The sequence below is a fragment of the Cucumis melo genome, chromosome 1 (genome assembly GCF_025177605.1).
Source record: "Cucumis melo cultivar AY chromosome 1, USDA_Cmelo_AY_1.0, whole genome shotgun sequence".
Lineage (NCBI taxonomy): Eukaryota > Viridiplantae > Streptophyta > Magnoliopsida > Cucurbitales > Cucurbitaceae > Cucumis > Cucumis melo.
The window spans coordinates 1,366,916-1,389,664 of NC_066857.1; the positions used below are offsets into that span (position 1 = coordinate 1,366,916).

General features: G+C 35.4%; 1 protein-coding gene across 4 annotated transcripts; it reads right to left on the reverse strand.

Moving 5' to 3' along the window:
• Window positions 1-590: 590 nt before the first annotated feature.
• LOC103495374 (dynamin-related protein 3A-like) lies at window positions 591-22,538 on the reverse strand. 4 transcript variants are annotated; one of them, XM_008456907.3, is made up of 21 exons: window positions 21,967-22,536; window positions 19,242-19,524; window positions 19,136-19,164; window positions 18,954-19,055; window positions 18,203-18,271; window positions 18,062-18,121; window positions 17,715-17,828; window positions 17,306-17,354; window positions 17,077-17,186; window positions 11,570-11,662; window positions 10,576-10,668; window positions 10,338-10,475; window positions 9,582-9,695; window positions 5,891-5,986; window positions 5,700-5,739; window positions 4,864-5,009; window positions 4,635-4,781; window positions 1,882-1,934; window positions 1,663-1,762; window positions 1,039-1,204; window positions 591-954 (listed from the first exon to the last, which is right to left on the reverse strand). In XM_008456907.3, exons 1-21 carry the CDS (start codon window positions 22,324-22,326, stop codon window positions 929-931), a joined length of 2,388 nt encoding a protein of 795 aa, XP_008455129.1. In that variant the 5' UTR covers window positions 22,327-22,536; the 3' UTR covers window positions 591-928. The 4 variants fall into 4 exon arrangements, 3 of the variants coding, with proteins under 3 accessions (XP_008455129.1, XP_008455128.1, XP_008455130.1); XM_008456906.3 differs by having other exon boundaries at window positions 591-1,204; window positions 21,967-22,535; XR_007820320.1 differs by lacking the exons at window positions 591-954; window positions 1,039-1,204 and adding an exon at window positions 3,368-3,525 and having other exon boundaries at window positions 1,670-1,762; window positions 21,967-22,538.
• Between the last annotated feature and the right edge of the window lie 211 nt (window positions 22,539-22,749).

Here is a 22,749-nt window from a genome sequence, read left to right on the forward strand (position 1 = left end):
TAATAAATAACAATATTCTTTTAAAAAATTGTAAAAAATGATAAATTAAAAACAAAATATTTATAAAATATAGTAAAATTTCAGATATATTTTTGCATAGATAGTAATAGAAAACCTATCTGTTTAATTAATAATTAGAACTTTATTTTCTCAAGTTTCTTAATAGAGTAAAGAATAATTCACTTTAAGAGACAGAAGACTTTAAATATGTTTTTTTCAAATAAATTTCTATTGCAGTGAGTACTGATAAAATCACTGCTCGTTTCAACCACCACTCAATCTTCTTATGCCTCCATCGATTAATTTTCCTTATAATATCATTGTTGGTTAGAACTAGAAGACTTTCATCACTGTATGTAGTGTGTAAACATGGAAGTATTTCAAAATTCCTCATTATATGCAAAGTTGGAAACAATCCTGCATTGCATTGGTGGGATAGGACAACAGCTCAATATTTAGTTACACAAAGATCACCTCAAAATATCAATTACAAAAGTTTGGGCTATAACTCGTATCTCCAAACATACAAAACCCCTCGATAAAATATGATGTAGAGCAGCAGAGTTAAAGATATAAAGTGAACGGAGGGAGAAAAGAAAAGGGAAAATTACAATTGATGAACTATAGGAGCTCCAAAATTAGACATTGATTCCAAAATCTGACCAATTTCACTGGCAGTATATTTTTACAATCAGCTGATTTTCCAAAAAATGGAGAGTTCATCTGCTCCCTATTTATTCTAATGGCAGCTTCATAAATAATGCAATCTAACACTAAAGTATATCAAGATAGACAGGAAGTTGTGTAGAGGAAAAGATGTTAATATCTTGGATAATTCTGGATGGTAAAACTCCAAGACTTGGTAGCAGTAAATCAAATATATTGCCTTCATTCGGTAATGATTGGAATCTTATGCACATTGGAAGTCTTACAGATTAGTAGGCGGATAATTTCCTGGGGTTTAGGAGAATCCATTTCCGTTAGAATCAGCATTAGGATGGAATGTAGACAAGAGCTCCCCTGAATGAGACGACTTACGGGATTTCAGATGCCTTGGAGAAGCAGAATATGAATCACCGGAACTGGATGTAGAATACATTGATGATGTTGGCAGTCCATGGATCCTCGGTAGTCCCGTTGGATCGGCACCCACATTGTATCCCTTTTCAACGGTTTCAGTCTCCAGAGGTAATTCATCCAATGTCTGCAATCATTGGAAAAATGATATTTTCTTAGAATTTCATGCATGCTAATGTCATGATTTAACAGCAAACTGATGATTAGGAATAAAATTTAATTCAATGGGAACCATGACAGAACCCTCAATAAAATTTGTTAGTTGGTCATCGATCTTCTCAGTGGTTTACTGTCTGGTGACTCCTAGCTTTTTTGTTCTATGAACAATTTTCATCAAATTATGATGATTAGGAATCCATCTGTCTAGAATCTAGATGCTTTATGACATGTGATCATATATCATTCTTTTTCCTTTTTCCTTCATCTTTTGCCCTTTTATTTATCTACTCTTATAGAACTCATCATCCAAATGGTTATTTTATTATTATATGTTATTTCAAGGCTGAAGAGTTTCCATCATGAACGATCTCTCGTCATATCAAGATGAAAGCACCACCACTTATCATGTGGCCAGGAAAACCATACCCGAAAAGCCTGCTGAAGTACGCGGAGAGTTTCCCTAGTACGCTTTCTCTTCATTGCCACTTCATCTGGCTCCTGTAACATTTCTTCAAACAGGTTCTCTCTGTTTTACAACATTACATCAGAAAAAGAAACATAATTTAGAATATCAAAAAGTTCAAAAAGATACAAGGTCACGAGCACCCAAAAGCAGAATCAGGATGGTAGAAGAATGATACATACCGGTAAAGTTTTTTGATGAATACATTGTGCAGATCTCGTTTGGCGTGGACTACCTGAATCAGAATAACCAAAATATAAGCAATAAATATGATCCTATTCAGTTGTCCTCTCAAAACATGGTCTTGGACTCGCACTAAAAAACAAGGAAAAAAACAGGAAGAAACTGAATATACATCATTAGGCAGGTGGTATTGCAAAACACATATGAAACTTGTCTAATCAACTAGGTCCTGATGAGCTTACCCAGTCGGCCTACCTCAAAAGGATTGTAGTTTGAAAGGGGAGAATATAACTTTCGTAAGTTGATTGGTTGGATTGTAGGGCTGTTAAGTTAGATGGTCAGTTGTTTGATAGACTTGTGCTTACACATCAATAAATGCTGCGTTTGCAGCATTAGAAAAAGAAGAATCTCCCTATTCTTCTCAAGCTCATTGGTCTGCAACATATGCGAAAAACTAACCTACAGTGAGATCTATAATGTCTCCAAACAAGGATTAAAAGCTTCCTCCATGAGCTCTCTATCTAAACTTAAACCTCAACTAAGTTGGCGTATCTGTAAAATACTGAAGTTGGCACCAGATATCAACAAAAGGATACTGCCAAAGCAAATAAGCATATCCTCCACCACCCGCTTACAAAGAATACACTTCTAGGGGAGAAGGCACGAGGCTGAACTCTGAGGTACGAAGTATAGTCTTTTGTTCATCAACTCTAGTTGTGAGGACATGCTGAAGAATCTTTTCAAGTGGGTAATCGCAGCAAATAAGAATCTAAAAAGTGACAAAAAATGCTATTTTATCACGTAATATCTTCCATTGTTCAACCATGAGAAAAACTTGTCCCAGCTCTTGTGGGAGGTATGGATGGAAAGTATCCAAGGAATATTTTTAATATTTTAAATCATTTTATTTTCTTCAACAAAATGGCATGTTAGTCAATTCACATCAACAAATCATAGTCCAACCGCTGTTAAAAGGTAAATAAGAGACCATTTAGAATCACTTTACAAATCACGAGGGACAAAATTGTTTCCTCTAAAATCTCATGGACCAAATACATAACCATCCAAACTTCAAGGACCAAAAGTGCATTTTGCCATAAAGAAATAATTCCTCCATATTGTCTACATTACTGACTCAATCAAATGTCTTTCCTAGAAGTGTGGGAGGAACTGAGGTTTAATGTGTCTTTGTAGGCGTCGTATACTCAGAATTTTTGTAATTATCAACATCACATCATTCTTTTAGATTAGAGGCATTTCCTATAGTTGAGGTCTCGTTTCGTGGGTTCATCTGTTTTATGTCCACATATATTCTTTCATTGATCTCAATGAAAGTTCGGTTACTCAAAATAATAATAAGAATAATAACAAAATAAAATAAAAATGTTGTATACTATAGGGTATTCGCTCAAGGGAGAAACACCACAATCTTTTAGTAAACAGGGTTTTGTTGTCGACCCTTAAAATTTTCATTTCTAACCCTACCAAGGTTCACCGGCTTCCCCACCACATCCAAGCTTACAGGGCGTGCTCCTTTCCCCTTCTCCACCCTTTAGAGCTTAGCTTTTCAAACATGGCAGGACAGCCCATACCAATTTGCTTCCATGTTTGGGTTGGTTGTTCTACTTGTGTCTTCACAGGACCTGTTTAGGGAGGATCTCTATCAATTTGGTGTAAGTTGACAAACCTAGGGAGAAATTGCAGGTTGAAAGAAACAAGCAAGAGAGCGGATAGCCATGGAATAGAACCTTGGTCAAACTCACAGCAGAGGCAAAAAAGGATTACAAAAGAGAGGAAACCTAGCATCATGGCATTGACAATGACAGATTATCACCCGGTAAACTGGAATCATTGTTGCACAGTGAAGGTTCATCACAGAACTTTAAAGGTGGAAGGGAAAGAAAATAACCCTCGTTCAAAAAAGGGAGGAGAAACGTCGAAGGTCAAAGAAGTCATAATAGAACAGTTGAAGTTTAAGGTGGACATGCTCCTATCAGGGATCACATACTGACATTGATTCTAGTGCATTAATATAAACATGTCAATTATCAACTTGATTCTAATACCTAAGGTAACTAGTTAATTGTATTTATTCTTGATGATGATAATGAATTAATATGACAAAAGATTTAGAAATTTTCACTTCCCACCAACATAAACATGTCTATTATCAACTTGATTAAAGAGATACGATACTTTGTTTTCTTTTTCTTTTTTAAATATATAACAACTTTCATTAAGAAAGAAGCAATACAATTCTTTGTTTGACTAACAAGAGGAAAAAGATGCTATTTAATGATTTTTTTTTTCTTGAACAAGAGAGAACATTTCATTGACTAAATGAAAAACAATTAATGCTCAAAGAAACAAACTCGACAAGAGTGAAAAAGAGAACACAATTAAACACACCAACCACTATAAAGCACCAGAAAGAACAACATATAGAAAAGAACTCCCACAATGAGAAACACGGAGTGAACTGAACAAAAGAAACGAACAAAGTGAGTCTAAAAGACCAATCTCATTACAACAGGCGGTACTCTAAAAACTGAACCAAAGACTACTGAGAACCAATAGCTTTGGAAACTAAGCGGAGAAAGCTCAAAGAGCCCCCAACTAAATAGAACGACCACAAATAATTTTAATAAATTTATAACAAAAAAGCAAACAGTTCTATTTCTCATGGCTTGCGGTAATTAATTGAAGAAAAATATGACTTGAACTGGAGGTATTAATAAAGATTTTAACTTACTAGGAAGTTCATGATCGCCTTGGGTACATAGTCCTGTATATTCTTCCTAACGATGTCATAGTAGGATCTCAATAGCAGTTTAGTTATAGCAATTTCCATAGCCTCCTGCTCCGTAAGGTTTTCTGAGGGCCTCAAGACAGCTGGTGGCTAAAACAATGTGAAATATGTCAGACAGCTGGTGGCTAAAGCTACAAAACTCGATACAGTTGATTATGGTATTACGACTAACCTCTCTCAAGTGGATCATTGAGAAAGATTGCTCCACACCATGCAAAGGCTCGCCAAATGATTTTTTTGATGAATTTTCTTTAACTGGAGCATGGCCATCACTGCTAGTACTGCCAAAAATAGCTGAAATACCCCAAGTGGAATTCCCTGTGCTTCCAGAAACGGAAGGATGCAATCACATTGATGTTAATGACAAAAGTTCATACACATTAATCAGAAAAATGTAGAAAGTAGTTAATGGATCAATCAACAATTAAATGCACATTGATAAAAGTAAAGTTGTAATGACCCGACTTTTCGAGATCCCTAACTGAGGTTATTACTACCATACATGAAATTTTAAACCAACACCAATTGACCGTTTAGACTCAAAATAAAGATTTTCCAAACAAACAAGAGTTCACTGAAATAGTCTAAGGAGCTCTAACACAGTTTATTTTAGGATCCCTAAAACATTGATGAAAAATAAAATAGTTAAATTTAATGCTAATAAACTCATCAGTTTGTTTTTAAACATCCAAAACGTCCTGAAAACATGACATGAAGCGGAAGTGTTAACACTAATCCCATATTGGTGTCTCGTTAAAGGTATTTGTAATTATGAGATATTGTTATATAAATACAATTAGGAGTACTTTACAAACACCATTAAGGGGACACCAATCAAGAGTACCTTTTACATCCTCGTTGGTCTTTTACAGCATCTCATTTCCGCTCATTTTGTAATAGCTCTATTTTAATTGTAATTCTCTGTTTTCTATAACCAACCCCCCCCCCCCCCCCCCCCCAAAAAAAAAAAAAAGAAAAAAGAAAAAGAAGGAAAATATGTGATATTACCAGGAGCAACTTTTTCACCTTCTGCCACTGGACGAACAGGCTGTTAATCATTTAAAAAAAGGTGATAAGAACACTGGGCAATTAACTCTCAGTTTACCAATATTATATCGAACAGAAAAACAATGGGAAAACAAGTAATCAAGGAAATTGACTGGAATACATTGTCCCCACTAATTTACAATATTTGCTACCTGATCCGCTACAATGCCGTTTACTTGCCTTGCCAGAATCCCAACAGTTTTCAAACTTCTCTCTGATGATGTGGCCTTATCAAACTCTATACTATCCTAATCAACATAAAAATTAGTAATTAGTGTTAAACATCCATCAAGAACTACCCTGGAAAGAGAACATGTAACCCTTTTTTTTAAATAGAGAACAAGAAACTGTATTTGCTAGAATGTCGGAGAAAGATGTAATAATAGATGGATTCAGTTAGGGTTAAGGGTCACAGTTTTATTGATGCACTGACGTTGAATCAGAATTTCTTGATATCTACCAATGTTTTTACACCAAACAAAGAGGAAATCAATCTCTTCCAACTGACGATATTGGGATCCTATTACAGCTGACCAAACCATTGCCTTAGAGGCCCCATTTACTGAGATGGAGATTTGGCATGCTATTTCTAACCTTGGTAATAATAAATCACCAGGCCCACATGGTTTCACCTCAGAATTCTTTAAAAAGAGACCAACGTCTGGACCATGAGGAGAAGAGAAGAGTTATTGTGATGCAAAGTCACACTGTTGAAAATACAAGGCCGGTTGTTCAAGCAATCCAAGGGACCGCAGGTCCATATTGCAAAGCAATAAGAGCTTATCCACAATAAAGATACTTATGTGGTTGGAAATGAGGCTTCTACATCCTTCAGCAACGATACTTGGACTGGAAATTCTCCATTTAAAGTTGCTTGTCCCAGATTCTATGCTCTTACTAGACATAAGGATGCTTCTATTGCACAGTGCTGAAATTCTGATTATAAGGATGGGACCTTGAGCTACGACGAAATCTTAATCCTTGAATGGGCTAATCTTTACTCTTTACTTGTTGCCCCTCGAAGTACCGCTGATGCTGACAAATGGAGGTGGAATCTGGATTGCAGCTGGCAGTTTACTGCCAAGTCCCTGACTCATCACCTTGCTTCCAATGCCTGCACAATCAGTTCGCTCCTCTTTATAAAAATATTTGGAAGGGTCCAACCCATAGGAAGTTTCGCTTCTTCCTATGGGAGGTCTGTCATGGTAGCATAAACACTGTTGACGTTCTTGTTAAAAAGGGTACTTGGATTGCTTCGGCCCCTAATTGGTGGGTCCTTTGACGTCAGAGTAATGAGATAGTCATGCACTTGATGGTTTTATGTGACTACGCTCAATCTTTTTGGAGGAGAATCTTATCATATTAAACTAGAACTTGATCATCCGAAATGATCCTCTCCTCCTTAATATGCTCCTCCAAGTTGAGATGTCCAAATGCACTTCTTGACCCTTGGTTATTGCTCATAGTATAATCCTCTTGTACTATGAGCTTCTGTCTCATTATTAATATATTAGTAAAGAGGCTATCTCCTTTTCAGAAAAAAAGTATGCACATCATTGGCCACCGTTCAAAGATAAGAAGATCGCCTGGGCTTTCATCGTCAACCAGGGTTTTCCCTGGCTCATTTGGAATGAATACAATCATCACATTTTTTAGGATACGGAATTGGATTTCACATCCTTTCTTGATCTCTTGTAATATACATCCTTTCTAAACTATTTTTCAGGTTTCACTCCTTGCCAGTTATGATTTGTTGCCTCCCTTTTCATGAGCTTATTTCAACTTGTTTCTTCACAAATTATGTGTTATAAAACAGAAATTTTCCAGATGGGTTTATAGGTTGCTTTTGCTAAAATGGTTGAACAAAATCAATCTTGGTGGCAAGCATGTATAGAGTTCTGTTGGCTGTAAATAAACTAATTATCTGTAAGCTTATAAATGATTTTATTTTATTCTCAGTATTATTCTTTCCATTTATGCACTAAGCCCTTTATATAGAATACGTATCTTACAAATATATGATTAGAATACAAATATTTTACTTCATTCAAATTCACATGATTTCAAAGTCCATAAAGCCCAATCCGGTATTCGGTCCACTAAAAAGAAATTGAGATCCGGTCAAGATTGGTGAACCCAAAAGAGACACTAGCTTGAGGCAACATGTTGAGATGTTGAGAATCCAACATTGGATAGGATGTAAAATCCGATTTTTCAGGATAAGGATTCAGATTTCACATTCTTTCTAAACTACTCGTTTGTCCTCTTATGCTATAAAGTGTTTAGGTGTATTTGTTAAGTGCATGTTCCCAGTCACTTTCGATCAAAATTAGACCATAGAGTTATTAATGTATTTTCTTGGGTTATGCTTCCAACAAAATGAGGTACAAATGTTTTGATCCTCAAACAAAAAAAACTTTATGGGATGTGTCGTTTTTGGAAAACCAACCTTTTTCACCCAAAACTGTCTTCAGGGGAGAATACATCAAATTCAGAAGATGGTAAGTTTTGGAATGTAGATGTATGTCTCTTCCAAATGTTATTTGTCGTAATCATACTAGTTCTTCAATGCCAAGCATAAAATCTTCTAACACACGGGGAAAATTACTACAAAAAGATTCCACTAATCTGAATCCTAAGTTTAAGTTTTATGCTAGAAAAAGATCCAATCAATTGAGCAAGGACCAAATAGCTGACTTGTGACAAATCCAAACTCATAATCCGAGGGATGATTCTGAAACTCCAGGTAACCAACCTTCTACTCTTGTTTCTCCTGTTGTCATTGAATATACCTTGTCTAATGTGGCTCCAAACCACTATTTTGTTATTTATTTTGATTAGATTAGGATTAGTTTCGTTGGTTTAGTGGGATTAGGATTAGTTTCTTTGATTAATTAGGATTCAGCAATCGTATATTTGTTTAATTCTAATTTGGTTCTTGTATTGTAATGAAGTCGTTGCTTTTGTTTCTGTCTCTTAATGTTTTTAGTCATGTGCTGGTTGTATTTTGCTTATTTACGTATTTGCTCTAAATTTGTGTAATTTTGTCGATCTATGTCCAAATATGATGAGAGCGAAAAGAGAGTGTTAACCTAGTTGAGATGTCCGAGTGCATTTGTTGATCCTTAGGGCTTAGATCTAGCCTCTTTATTGTAATTTATCTCTTCGTATTGTCTATTCATTATCTTAATAAAGAGACTTGTTTCCTTTTTTGAAAAGGGAGGACCAAGATTAGTTTGCTTTCTGATTCTCTAGAAATAGAGAATTTGTCCTCTTGTATTGGTAACTTTTGATTCATAATTAAGACTTTGATTTAATTATTGGAGATCTCTCCTTTTATTCTTTAGGCTAAAGCACTCTTTTCACTATATCAATCAAAAAGTTATGTTTTCTTCTAAATAAAAAAGTGACTTAAAATCCACTCTTTTTACGTTCTTTTATTTGATTCTTATTTTTTTTGTGCTACAAACTACAAAACATTAAATGTTTTTCTCAAATTTCTTTATTACATCAACCTATTACCTAGTTTTATATATTTTTTTAACCAAGAGAACTTTTCATGATTTCAATGAAAAAAAATATCAGCTCAAGTGATACAAACTCCACGAATGAGTGATATAAGGAAAAAGGGTAACAACGTAACAATTTTTGTGCCAATTACAAAAAGAAGAATTGAAAGAGCAGTAGAGCCCAAGGTTCCTAAATATTGTCCATAATATTGCAAGTTCAAGGTTCCTTAAAAGTAAATTTTCCATAAAGAAAGTGCTTTTTATTATATACATGTGTGATGTGTGTATATATATGCATGTGTGAACAGGAAAGATAACCATTCATCTCCTTTACCTTCTGTCTGGAAATAGGCAGGGAAACCCTAGAGGACTTCACTTGTTGCAATGCAATCTCAACAGCCTTGCTTCCACCAATAAAATTTGGATGTGAAGTGTTTATGTAGTTCATCTACAAATACAAATACGATATGATATTGAGATCAAACATTCTATAAGAATAAGGAGCTGAAACAGGTAAATAAACAACTAACAACTACTAAGACGGGCTCCTATATATTGGCGCTGAAAGGCCACAAAAATAATTATGTTGAAGTATTAAAATAATTGAATGTTTACCTTCGCTCGTTAGTTTAAGCTTTTGGGTTTATTGGTTTTTAACAATTATTTTCACACAAACTTTGTTCAAGAAACATAAATCAATGTCTATTGACGAAATGTCATCCAACAGAGGGACATATTCTTTTTTTAATAACAAACTCAAAGACAACAACTATGACACTTCATTTGTCTTAACCGTCACATAAAGCAGGAAAACAAAATAAGAGGGGTAAATTTCACCAAATTCTTCATTATCAATATAAAATGATTTGAGAACATTGTGTTGGCCATATTAGGATTTGCCGAGGGTGTTTCGGGGTTGGCCACTTGGTTGTTTCTAGTATTTTGTCCTCCTTTGTATCTAAGTATTGTACTCTGAGCAATAGTCTCATTTCATTATATCAGTGAAGAGGTTTTGTTTCGTTGAGAAAAGAAAAATTGTTCGTATGCTTGCTAATGTAGAGCACCAAAAAATCAAACATAGATGTCATACCTCCATATCAATAATATGCCCAATAATGATCTCTGAGGGTTCAAGACCTTCTCGTAAAAAATTGCTCATAACTTCATCCATGCGCTTCCTTAAGACAGGAAATCTTTGTAGTTCATTTACCATGCAACGATGGCTAATCTGAAGATAGCTCAACCAAATATTAAGAAATTATAAGCAAGCAATATGATAAGCAGCACAAAACAAAACACTAAACAATAATAAACAAGTAAAATCCCACCTTTATTAGTTCATCATATATGAACCTTGCACACTGAAGGCTTGGATCTAATAAGCGAGCTATTTGCTTGCGAATAAGAACTTCAAAAGGAACCTACACATATTGAAAGATGAAATAAACATCAAATTGGGATAAACCTCCTCCATAATATGTTATCACTAAATTCTATCAAGCATGGATGATGTACTAGGATCAGGGTAAATTAGACTATCTTAGTCAAATCCTTATGGGGCCTTTCGTTTAAGGCTTTAAAGACGGCCAGAAATTAAGGATTTTGGGAATATTGCTGAGAATAAAGAATGACCATATTTAGTTGTGCATGGGAATGTTATCAAAAGTTTTATATTTAGTTGTGTATAGAATATTATCAGAAGTTTTATGGAACAAATTATCTTTGTATTTAATCTATAAAAATCAATCATGAAACCTCTATAAATTTTTAATAGATTAATTGATAAACAATAAATTCAGTTCAAAGTTTTGAGCAAAATTAATTATTTAATAATCAAATAATAATATTAATTAGATTATTAATTACAATTATTTGTAAAATGAATAATTTATAATTAAGTTACATGATTACATAATTTACTATTTAATGAATTTATATAATTATGATTTATTAATATTATTTATTTATTTGTTTTTTTTTTTTTTTGAAAAGAAAGCCTCTTTATTAATATATTAATCATGAGATAGAAGCTCATAGTACAAGAGGATTATACAATGAGCATATAAACCAAAGATCAGGAGATGCATCTGGACATTTCAACTAGGTTGACATCCCCTTAGCACCTTCATCATATCCAAACAAGCTAGAATAAATAAAAACAAATATAAGGTACTAAATCTTGTCAGGTGGGGGCACCCAATGTGAGAAGAACTTAAAAACATGCAGAAAATGATGAGTTATTAATTTAGATTATTAAAGCATAGAGTAAAACGATAACTATGAGCAACATAGAAGTGGAAAACAAAAGGTACCATAACCTACTTCGGGAACAAATAAAGCAGATTTAGGACCAGTTGCATTCTGGATAGCAGTTCGGATGTCAAGATCAGTCAAGTCCTCACAAGGATCTACTTCCTGCGGAATAACATTTCACCATATCAATGAGAATTATCACTCCCCACTACTTTGACAGCATTAATTGCATGAAGAAAAAGAAAAGAAATACAACTAAAAAATCAAGCAGAAAATCTGCACACAGAATAAACTTTTCTTGTTTGGTTCACTCATTTTAATTGTTGCATCTAGGAGATGGAGAAAAGATGGACATAAGATATGTTACTTGACTAAATCCCCCTCCCCCTCCCCCTCCCCCACAGCTCTCTCCTCTCTCCTATTCTGGGACTCCAACTGTCACCTTCTTTTCCAACTGCTTCTCCGTCGAGTATCCGACATTCATCTCTTGCTTATCCTCCATGGTTTACTTGATATGATGAAGTCAGCCTTTTCTTTATTTCTCTTCACTTCATCTTCGATTTGTGTGCTGCTTTCTCAATTCATGAGGGTGGAAGTAGGTAGTTGCAAGATACAAAAAGATCTCATTCCTCTCTAGGTGTTGAATCTGTATTGGGACTTCTATAGGTACAGATGAACGAAAGCTGATTAAACGAACAAGCTTTGCCCTCTCTGGCTGGCTGAAGCTCCCTCTTCAACAAGAAAACAGCTGTCAGCAAGACCCTTACACATGTTTATTTCTTGCAGCAGCAGCAAGTTTTCATTTACTTTTCTCTCATACCGCATCAATCGCATGGTCACAGTGCAATGCACCATAAAGATCTGCCAAGCATCTACTTCGACTCACATTGAGCAAATTATAGTGTCTATTGTCAAAATGCTGATCGAAATATTTTTCTTCATAGAATCTTTTTCTACAATATCCACACTTCTAGTCATTTAAAATCTAAATGGCCCTTGTGCTGTTCTTGATCTCTGAACATGTCATTATCAGGGTGAAGCCTTCACTTAGTCAAAATCTCATATTTCTTTTTTTTTTCCACAAAGGGCATTAGATACTCCTCAATTACTTTCCACACCACTCTACTCCTTTCACTCGAGATTAATAACTCTTTTTGAATTTTGGTCGAAGCTGGCAATTTTTTTCTTTAAGAAGCTTGTTTCCATTTCAAAAAAAAAAAAAAAAGAACACTTCCCACAAGCAGTTGCCAACTCTGTTGTCAACCCAAATTAACTAGTTCGAAAGCTCCTTAGTAGATTTACTTCAGCAGCAGCTTTGCCATTTTATCCATAAAAAAGATAAGAATGAAGATGGAGACACTCTTTTGTCAAAGGTTCATTCTTCATTTGGTCTCCCACAGGGGGTAGACAGTCTCTACTTGTGCCAATGGGTCCATGCTCCATTGAAAAAGGAAGGGCTGGCATTCTGGGAAAGACTAGGTAAATTTTTGAAGACTAATCGTATTATCAAAGATGCCATCTTTATCTCTGGACATAGCCGACTCATTCTCTTCATCAACATAAGAGTTATGCTCAAGTAGTTGCTGGTTCATTTCAAACACTCACTTGATGGGTCCTTCACTTTCAATCGGTAAACCAACTAAAGAAAAAGTGAAGATAGGGTCTTATTGAATTCGTAAAGAAGCTAAGGTCTTCTTTTAGTAAGAAACATAACTTTCGGCATCACACATAGCACTAGACAAGGAGGGGGAGATGAGGATCATACAAAAAATTACAAAGAAGAAGCCCAACTAGTATAAATTTGGGTTAGGCTATAATTACAAAAAAAAAGTTAGAAGTGGAGGATACTCCTAAGAAAGTTGCTATTAGTTTCTTGATCCAGAGAGATTCTAGAGTGTCTTTCAAACCACAACCACCAAAGTTGGGCGAAGATCCCATTGAACCAAAGGGGATTTTTGTGGGCCTTCCATCAACTGTGGAAGAGCATCTAAAGTTTTCTAGGGCCTTGCATTTTAATTTTTGAACAACCTAAACAGTCTCCCCAACAATCAATAGCAAAGGGATAGAAGAAAAAAAGGTGCATCAAAGACTTCTCACTGTTTTACAAACACACCAATTAGGAGAGAGAGCACAACTCTACATTTTACAAGTGTTTAACCTTCAAAAGTGGAGATCCGCAAAAACAAACTTGACTTTTGTTCTTCTCAAAAACCTTGACTTTTGTTGAATATAGAAAATATTCTCCCATTAAATTCAGCAATTCTTACCTTTTCCAATTTTACCTTTTCTGTAAAAAAAATTCCTTATTTTCCTTTCTGACCGTTGTTCATATTTCCTTGAATAATTCTTTTCCCTTATTTTTGGATAAGAAACATGTATATTCATATAACAAAAGAGAACAACCTAAGGGCAAGGGACAAGAGGGCCCTCCCCAAACGAAACTAAAAAATGATGGTCTTCCAAATGTTGAAAATCATAGAAAGGCTATAAATTACAAAAGTGTTTGGTGTAATTCGTACTCTACTAAGAAACTGTGTGTTGCAGCACAGTCCAAAAAGAATCAAAAGAATTATAGCTATCTTCAAAAGTTCTACTATTCCTTTATTTCCAAATGCACGACAAAAGGGACCGGGTAGCACATCTCCATAAAATGTTTCCTTTCAGGCTATAACCTCTAATGTTGAGCCCTTCAATCAACCAACTATCAACCTTACTAGGAAGACAAAGCTCCAAATCAAAAATTCTAAACAAAGTATTCCAAGCTTTCCTAGTAAAGAGACAATGCAAAAATAAGTGGTCCAGGGTCTCCTCTTCTTTGAAACAAAGGCAGCACATCGAGGGGCTGAGCATTGTGTGCTGGAATTTTTTTTGGAGTTTCTTGTGGGTGTTAGAACTTCTATAGGCGAGCAACCATAAGAAGAATTTCACCTTTTTTGGGATTTTAGTCTTTCATATGCGACGAATCAAAGGAACAGCAATGGAGGGGGAACTCTTGGTTAAATTAAGAAAAATAGACTTCGTAGTAAAGCTGCCATTAACGTTAGGAGTCCATTTAAGATTATCATCACCATCTGAGGGGGCCCAAGAATGAAGAATTTCCAGAATTGAGGTCACATTGTCAAGCTCGTTATCGAGCACATTTCTTCTTAGGCCCAAGTTCCACGAATGAGTAATATTACACCAACAATCAGCCACAAAAGCATCCTTGTTCAATGACAAAGGAAAACAAGTTAGGAAATTTTTCTACGAGTGGTTCCACACCACACCAAACATCCTTCCAAAATCTGACTTTGGTTCCTTTTCCCAACAAAAAAGCCGAGAATTTAAAGACGGTCTCCTTGTGCTTCAAAATACCAGCCCATAAACTATAAGACCTTCCCCCAGTTCGGACCTTTGACCACCCATTCTCCTTTAAGCCATAAATGGCCACAATTAAGCACCTCTCCTTTAAGCCATAAATGGCCACAATTAAGCACCTCCATAAAGAGGCTTCTTCCTTACTAAACCTCCAAAGCCATTTAGTGAGAAGAGTGTTGTTCTTTTGCCTAAACGAGCCAATCCCAAGGCCATCATAACAGATCGGGCGAGAAGTACAGTCCCATTTGACAAGTTGGGCAACCGAATTAGTAGACCCTCATATTCAGACAAAATTCCTAATCATCTTTTCCAATCTATTGATAACACCAACTGAAGCTTGAGCAAGGGAAAATAAATAACAAGGAAGGCTGTTGAGAACTGATTGCATAAGAGTTAACCTGCGCCCTTTGGATAGGGACACATTCTCCACCTATCGATTTTATATTTGAATCGCTCTGTAAGGGCGTTCCACATCGCTTTTCTATTACGAACCCCTCCAATAGAAAAGCCCAAGTAGTTAAAGGGGAGATTATCAACCGAGCACCTCAAAGAATTAGCATAAGAAGCCAAGTCATCACTGTTAAGGTTAATACCGATTAAAGACGTTTTGGAGTTGTTAAGGGATAAACCAGCTCCCCAAGAAAGATATTAATCACCTTCCACCATGACTCAAAATTTCCATCCTCCCAAGAAGAAAAAAGAAGAGTATCATATGCGTACTGAAGGGGGGTTAAATCTCTGCCAAGCTCTCAAAATGGATGCCTTTTATGATCCTTTTCTCATTACAATAGTGAATAAGGCACCTTAGAGCATCTCCCATGATCGTAAAAAGAAAATGGGCAAGAGGATCACCCTGACAAATACCCCTTTTAGCAAAAATCTTTCCTCTAGGCCCACCATTGGCAATAATCGAGAAGTTAGTCGTCGATATACAGCCCCAAATCCATCTCCTCCATCTCTTACCAAAGCCTTTAAGTTCCATGGCCATATCAAGAAAAGACCAGTCCACCTTGTCATAGGCTTTCTCCAGATCGAGCTTCAAAAGAACGCCTTTTCTACCTTTTAAAGACCATTCATCAACAGCCTTAGAACCAATCAAAATAGCATTAAGAATTTGCCTCCCCTCCACAAAGGCCATTTAAGAATCATTAATTATTGAGGGACGAATATTTTTAAGTCTTGTTGTAAGCACCTTAGAAATAACTTTATACAAGGATGTAGCTAAGCTTATAGGTCTGAAATCACTCACAAGGGCCACCACTTTCTTTTTGGGATGAGGCAAACATAAGTCTCGTTACATCTTCTATTAATGATTCTGTTTTGAAAAAAATCTTGGAACACCCTTACTAGATTGGACTTCAGAATTTCCAAGATTTTTTACAAAACTCTCCAGTCATGCCATCAGGGTCGAGGGATTTAAGACAACTCATCCCGAAGACAGCTTCTCTAATCTCTTTTTCAGTAAAGGGGGCCTCAAGTAAGCTAGAATTCTGCAAGCTAAGGTATTTGTATGGAAAATAAGAAAATATTTTCAGTAATTAGAAAATACATAACTTTCTTAGCACAACAGGCCTTTGAAATATGATCAGATTTTTGCCTTTTCAAAGCTATTTGCTTCACAATGAGCTTGGGAGAGAATTTGAATTTGGATCTGCATGCAGTGCTTTGACCATGTTTTCCCATAGCAAAATTCTCTCCCAAGCATTACAACCTAGAAACAATCATCAACAAATTCAAATTCACCACTTCTTCATATTTTCTTATCCATAGAGAATAGAAAGCACTGCTTCAACCTTTTGAAATCTCGTTGACTAGAATCCCAATCCCACTTTTTGCATTCAAATTCTTCAACTTCATAGAAAGTTTTTATGTCTTGATTTCAAAACTAGCAGTTGCACCATACAGGTTTGAAATCATTTTCCTAACAAAGTTTTTATGTCTTGATTTCAAAACTTGCAGTTGCACCATACAGATTTGAAATCATTTTCTTTGTATTCTTCAATTTTCTCAACAAGTAAAATTCATCATTAGGTTTGCCATGTGAAAATGTCAGTGACAGCCGGAGCAAGCAGCTCATCCAATCAAACGAACCAAAAAAGGAAAATTACACTATGACTAAGTACGAGCCTGATAATTTCGTATTGATTATTCCATGAAAAAGCACTAATGGGGACTCAAACGATGGAACTTCACAACTTAGAAAATGAAGCCACAAGTACCTCTAAACTTTTCACGAAGATTGATTGAAAAATATAGTGAATACGAGTTCCACCAGTGAGTTCAGATGTTGACATTTCTTCATTCTTCCCATCAACCATTGATGAAAATGCTGTTTCCAACAACAAACATATAGTTCAAATCTACTTAAGTAGAAAATAGCAAGAATTATAAATGACACCACTTGCATGATTCCACGTGGAAAGGAAAGAGAAATGAAGCAACACTTACCTTCACAATATTTTGATAAAATGTTCAGAAGAAGAGCACCTTGACCAGCCTAATATTAACAAGAAGTAAACAATTATGAAACCAGTAGCAAACATCAAGCAGACTGAACTTTTAACCAAACAAAAGTAGCAATCGCAAAATAGTATAGAAGCCAGGGAGACTTTTAGTTTCCTCAATACAGGTAGAGAAAGTTGTCAGAGAAAAACGCAACAAATGGAGTGAATTTGCTGGAGAATTGCATGCATTAACATCAATAACACCATGGGACACTTCATAAGACTCAGAACACAATGTGAGACCTTCAGTAGTTCATTGTGAATAATAGATGGAAGAACCTCAAACAACAAGAAATACTTTTTGACTGTAAAAATTCTCAACCATAAAAATAATCTTTAGCCATCAAATATACCTTTGACTCCGTGATTTCTCCATAACTGGCATGCTCCTTGGCAGCTGAAACTAGTGCAGAGCTTATGCGTGACTTTAACCCAGGTAGAATTGCATTTATATGTTGCACTAAAATCTGCAAAAAGTTATTATAAAATCAAATTAAAAATAAATTCATAGAATTGGATCCGAACTTGAAAAGTTTAAACTAAGTAGCCAATAGCAGGCAGACTAAATTTGAAAGTCAATCAAATTGAAGGAGAATGTTGGAGGGAGAGACGGAGATAAAAGCTGGTAGGTCACACCTATATGCTAGTACCTCATTTAGAAGCAAATATAAGTACACATCTAAATACCCCATTTTAATACCTGGTTCAACTTCTTTGCCAACTGAGGAACACCACATCGATCAGCCAGACTATCATATACCTGAGTAACAGCTAAACCATAAATAAAATATGTTCAAGAATCCTACTCCATTGCATTAACAAGGGAATAGCATGATCATACTGGATGGCTGCGGAAAAATTTCTCCTCAGCTATAAGTGCATCTTTAATACTCCGGTTGAGTAAGATATCCTGGTTTAGAAATGAAAGCAACAAATCAAATCAGACCATTGCAATAAAGTGTGCATCTAAATGATTATAAAATGAAATATTGTTGAATTGCCATTATACTTTTAGATAATAGATGTGTGTTATGTATATATTTATAGTTTATTTCCATAAGATTTTTTTCCATTATTGGAAGATGGTCTCTCTTCTATATAACAAGACCTCCGATTTGCTATATAAATAGAGAGAAATATAATGATATTTTCTTACCCAAATTCAAGTTGGTATCAGAGAAGGTGGTCTCTAAAACCCTTAAAAAATCCTAGCTACCTTAAGTCTTTTTAACATTGAAGAAGACTTTGAATTTGATTCTTGTAATCATAGAAGAAATTAAAAAAAAAATCATCCCAAAATGAAGTAATATGATCATCGATTATCATTGTTCCTTCATGGCTTTTTAAGACTTAAAAATAAAGATACATTATCTTTCACACACACATAAATATTTTTAAAAGAAAAAATCAGACAAACTTGACTACTAGTTTGTGAAATTTAGCTTTGAGCATTAATCTCTTTTCATTAAATCAATAAAAAATACTGTTTCTTGTTTACGAGAAATCAACAAGTTCATATTAAAAAAGATCAAGAACTTCAAAAATTAAGCATCATTTGCAAGAGTTTGCATTCTTGTCAAGTTTATAATTACCTCCTGACTTCGATTCACAACACCAAAGTAGCCAAGCCGCAATGGAATCACTTTTCCATACAAAAGATTACGTGCATCAGTGCCTCTATCCATTATGTCTAGCTGCAATTATGAGGAAGAGAACCATCAAAAACTGACTTCATCTGCAAAGTAGACTTATACCTAGTAAACTTAAGAAGCACCTTTGTGATTATCCCAATCGTTCTAAGACCTGAAAACACGTGAAATGTGTTAGTTAAAAGGGAATAAAGTACTAACTCATGGACTAAATGCTGTGAAATAACTTACCATCAGGATCAGCATTTCCAGCAATCTGAAGAGCATCTGAATTGGCCAAATCAGAATTTGCTGGTGTAACGGCAAGAATCAAACAACTTGGAACTTTAATGTATGACATAATCATTGTACGAATGCGAGCTTCAATATCAGAAGGTTGATCTCCAACTGGAACTTTGGTTATACCAGGAAGATCAACCAGAGTTATATCAAGAACATTTGGTGAAAAGATCTTCAAACGAATTTGCTTGTCTGAGACACCTTTATTTCCACCAGCCTCCCGATCAGTCTCAGCCTACAGCATAAAAGAGGACACATTGCAAGTTGGAGATCGTTATTATGCTTCAACATACTTTAAATGCAAAGTCATGTGACTCACTCAGCAGATAGCTAGAGAGAGAAAGATTGTTTTGTTTTTTTACCGAGAAATGAAACTTTACATTAAGTGAATGAAAAGTGATTCTAAGATACAAACTCCAAAAGGAAGAAAAGATAATAATAATTTAAATGATAATAAAAAAATAATAATAAAGGGTATTTGAAAGTTATTTACACAAGGAATTAGAAAGTATCAATAAAGTAAACATTAAGTGAAATTAAATAACAAGGTATCTTCCATACCGAAAAAAAAAAAAAAACTAACAAAGTATCGATAAAGTAAACATAAGGAATTAGAAATTTAAAACTATACAGAAACAATGAAAACAGTCTAGTTAAAAGGGAATAAAGCGCTGCAAACTTCTTGGAGAGAAACAATAAAGACAGTCCAGTTGTAATAGCTACCCTAAATAGGAAGCCCTGTGAACTTCTTTGAGAGATGTTGTATTAACATCTATCAAACATACAGAGGAGAACATTAAGTATGCTCCAAAAGGTCGGACCAAGGAAGGCACAAATAGGTTCCCCAACTGACATTAATTAGAATAGAGGAAAGTAACAAAACTGAAATGGGGTCTACAAGAAAATTAATAATGACTTGGGATGTGTTTGGGATTGTTTTTGACAGCGTAAAAGTAAATAAGTAAAAATCTGAATCATTTTGAGTGTTTGGCAAGGTTGATTCTTGATTGTGAATGAATTTGTTAAAAGCATTTTTTCAAACACGCTGTATTTCTCACACTTCTTAAAATCAATTCCCTACTACCTTCAAAATAAGATTCTCATAGAATATGCGGTTACTTCCTAACAAGTTTTAAATTTTCAATTTTATCCTTTATAAATTAAATTGGAATCAAAGGGTGTTCCATGATAAATCCTTTGTTTGGTTGGATCACTTTGAAGTTGCCCGTAAGAATGACTCATCGTGGTGTTCCTTCTCCAAGCCTTTCAAAAGCTACAGCATTCAAGAAATCTACTCAAATCGGGGAGTTTTTATCTTCCCAGCTTAATTTACATGTTGAGTTTAATCTTCTTTTTCACTTTTGTTTAGGTCTTTTGTATGCTCTTTGTTGAAACCTTTGCAAGGCTAGTGATTTATAGTCTTTTAGTCCTTTTTGTGATGGCTGAATTTACAAGCCTCGGCATGATTTTTTATGTTATGTCTAGAAGTATATGATGAGGGTGCTAAGGGGGTGTCAACCTAGATGAGATGTTTGGGGGCACCTGCTGATTTTATGTATGCTCTTTGTATAACCCTTATGTACTTAAAGCATTAGTCTCTTTCATTTTACATATATATATGAATGAAGAGACTTGTTTCCTTCTCAAAAAATTAAAATGAATTTGATTTTGTGGATTCCTAGCCCATTGGAGGGATTCTCGTGCAATTCATTTTTTTGTAGTCTAATTGATCCTTACCCCTTAGGTGAGTACGAAATTACTTGGCAAGTTTAACATAAAGAGTAAACGTTGTGGATTGGCTTGCAAAGAAGATGCCCTTATTAGTTGTTTTGTTTCATTATATTCTCCATCGAAAGGGGGAGAATGATTAGGATCACATTCTTTGAAAGTTTGAGTTCTCGATAATTTTGAGTTCTTGAGAGCTCATCAAAGGGATAATAGTGATATGATTGGGGAGTTTCGATTCCATCTGCCCCTTTATGATAAAGGTCATTTTCTTTTGCCTATCAGTGCATTTGCAATTATGCGGGATCTTTGGGGTGAGTGAAATAATCGAGTGTTAAGAGGATCGAAAAGGGACCTTGGTGATATTTTCTTCCTTATTAATTCCAAAGACCTTTGGGTCACATTGCATTTTTTTCAGAGCTTGTCTTTTTATTTCATTGTTAAGGATTTGTAATATTTTGGGTCTAGAACTTTGAAAGGATTTGCTGTATAACATCTTCCAGTGACCCCTCGACCAACTGCTGAGTCTTTTGAGAAGCTTCCTCTTCCATGTTGAATGATCCAATTTCAACAAATCAGGCCTTGGATCGGGCACACTTTGATACCAATTTGGTGCACTCTTAACTTCCAAAGAACACCTCAATTCTGAAATTAACTTCAAATGAAAGCCAATAGCCATATTTATAAGCTAAATGAAGAAAGTTACATTCTAAAGTAACCCAGATAACCGAAAGGAAACAGAAATTTACAAGCTGAAGTTAATGCTCATCTTATTGCCTGGCATGTGACATTCTAAGAAGTAATGCAGCATAGACTACGAAAATTATCTCATTTCGGGTTAATAATACTCAAAGCCAGAAATGATATTTCGCACATTTGCAACTCTAGGCTTTAAATGCACAAAAAATTCAAACAAAGAAAGAAGACAACAGCTAAGAAACACAAGCCTTACACGAATTTCCCTTCGAATTTCAGAAAAGTCGTAGAATTTCTTCCCGGTTATGTGCAAGAACTCCCCATACTCCTCCTCAGACTTAGTCTGCACAAGCTGAAGCACCAATGGCCGCCGCGTGCAGATATCAGAACCCCTCGGCAAGAAATCGCGACCAACGAGAGCTTCTAGTACGCTGGACTTGCCACTGCTCTGACTACCAACGACAGCAACTTGAGGGAGCTCAATGGTGGATTGGCTACCCAACTGAGAGAAAATGTCCTGAAGCTTGTTCACTATTGGGATGACGGAGTTGCCCAACGGAGAGACGACATCAGTGGAGGAAGACGATGGAGAAGGAGGCACTTGCTCGTTGGCCATGGACAACGATGGATCGGGGGAATGATCGATGAGAGGTAGGATTGGATGAAGAAGAGATTAGTGGGTCTGTGGGAAGGTAGCGGCGGAGGGAATCAACGACGGTGGATGAAGAAGGCGGTGGTGGACATAAAATCAGGCCCCCCCTCCAAATTTTGGCGAACAAGCTTTAGTCTTTATTTCTTTAATTCCAAATCATATTTTTTGTTTAGGTTTTTCTTTTCATATAACAACACATGTGGATCATTTTAGAGTTATTATTTGTGAATTAACAGTTCATCAAATGCCTAATAATTAAATCAAACTTAAATTCAAATCCTAACAACTAATATTTCTTTACACAATTATTATTCAAAATCAAAACAATCAAATTATATTAATTATTAAAAGTTTGAATTATATGGATTTCAATTTTGATGAACCAAA

What these genes read in the sequence shown, in the direction of transcription:
- LOC103495374 (XM_008456906.3), bottom strand. Translation starts at nt 22,326, where the DNA reads ATGGCCAACGAGCAAGTGCCTCCTTCTCCATCGTCTTCCTCCACTGAT. An exon ending in TTGTGAATCGAAGTCAGGAG is followed by an intron (nt 18,272 to 18,953) that starts GTAATTATAAAC and finishes TTTCTAAACCAG; the next exon opens with GATATCTTACTCAACCGGAG. An exon ending in GAGAAATCACGGAGTCAAAG is followed by an intron (nt 17,355 to 17,714) that starts GTATATTTGATG and finishes TGTTAATATTAG; the next exon opens with GCTGGTCAAGGTGCTCTTCT.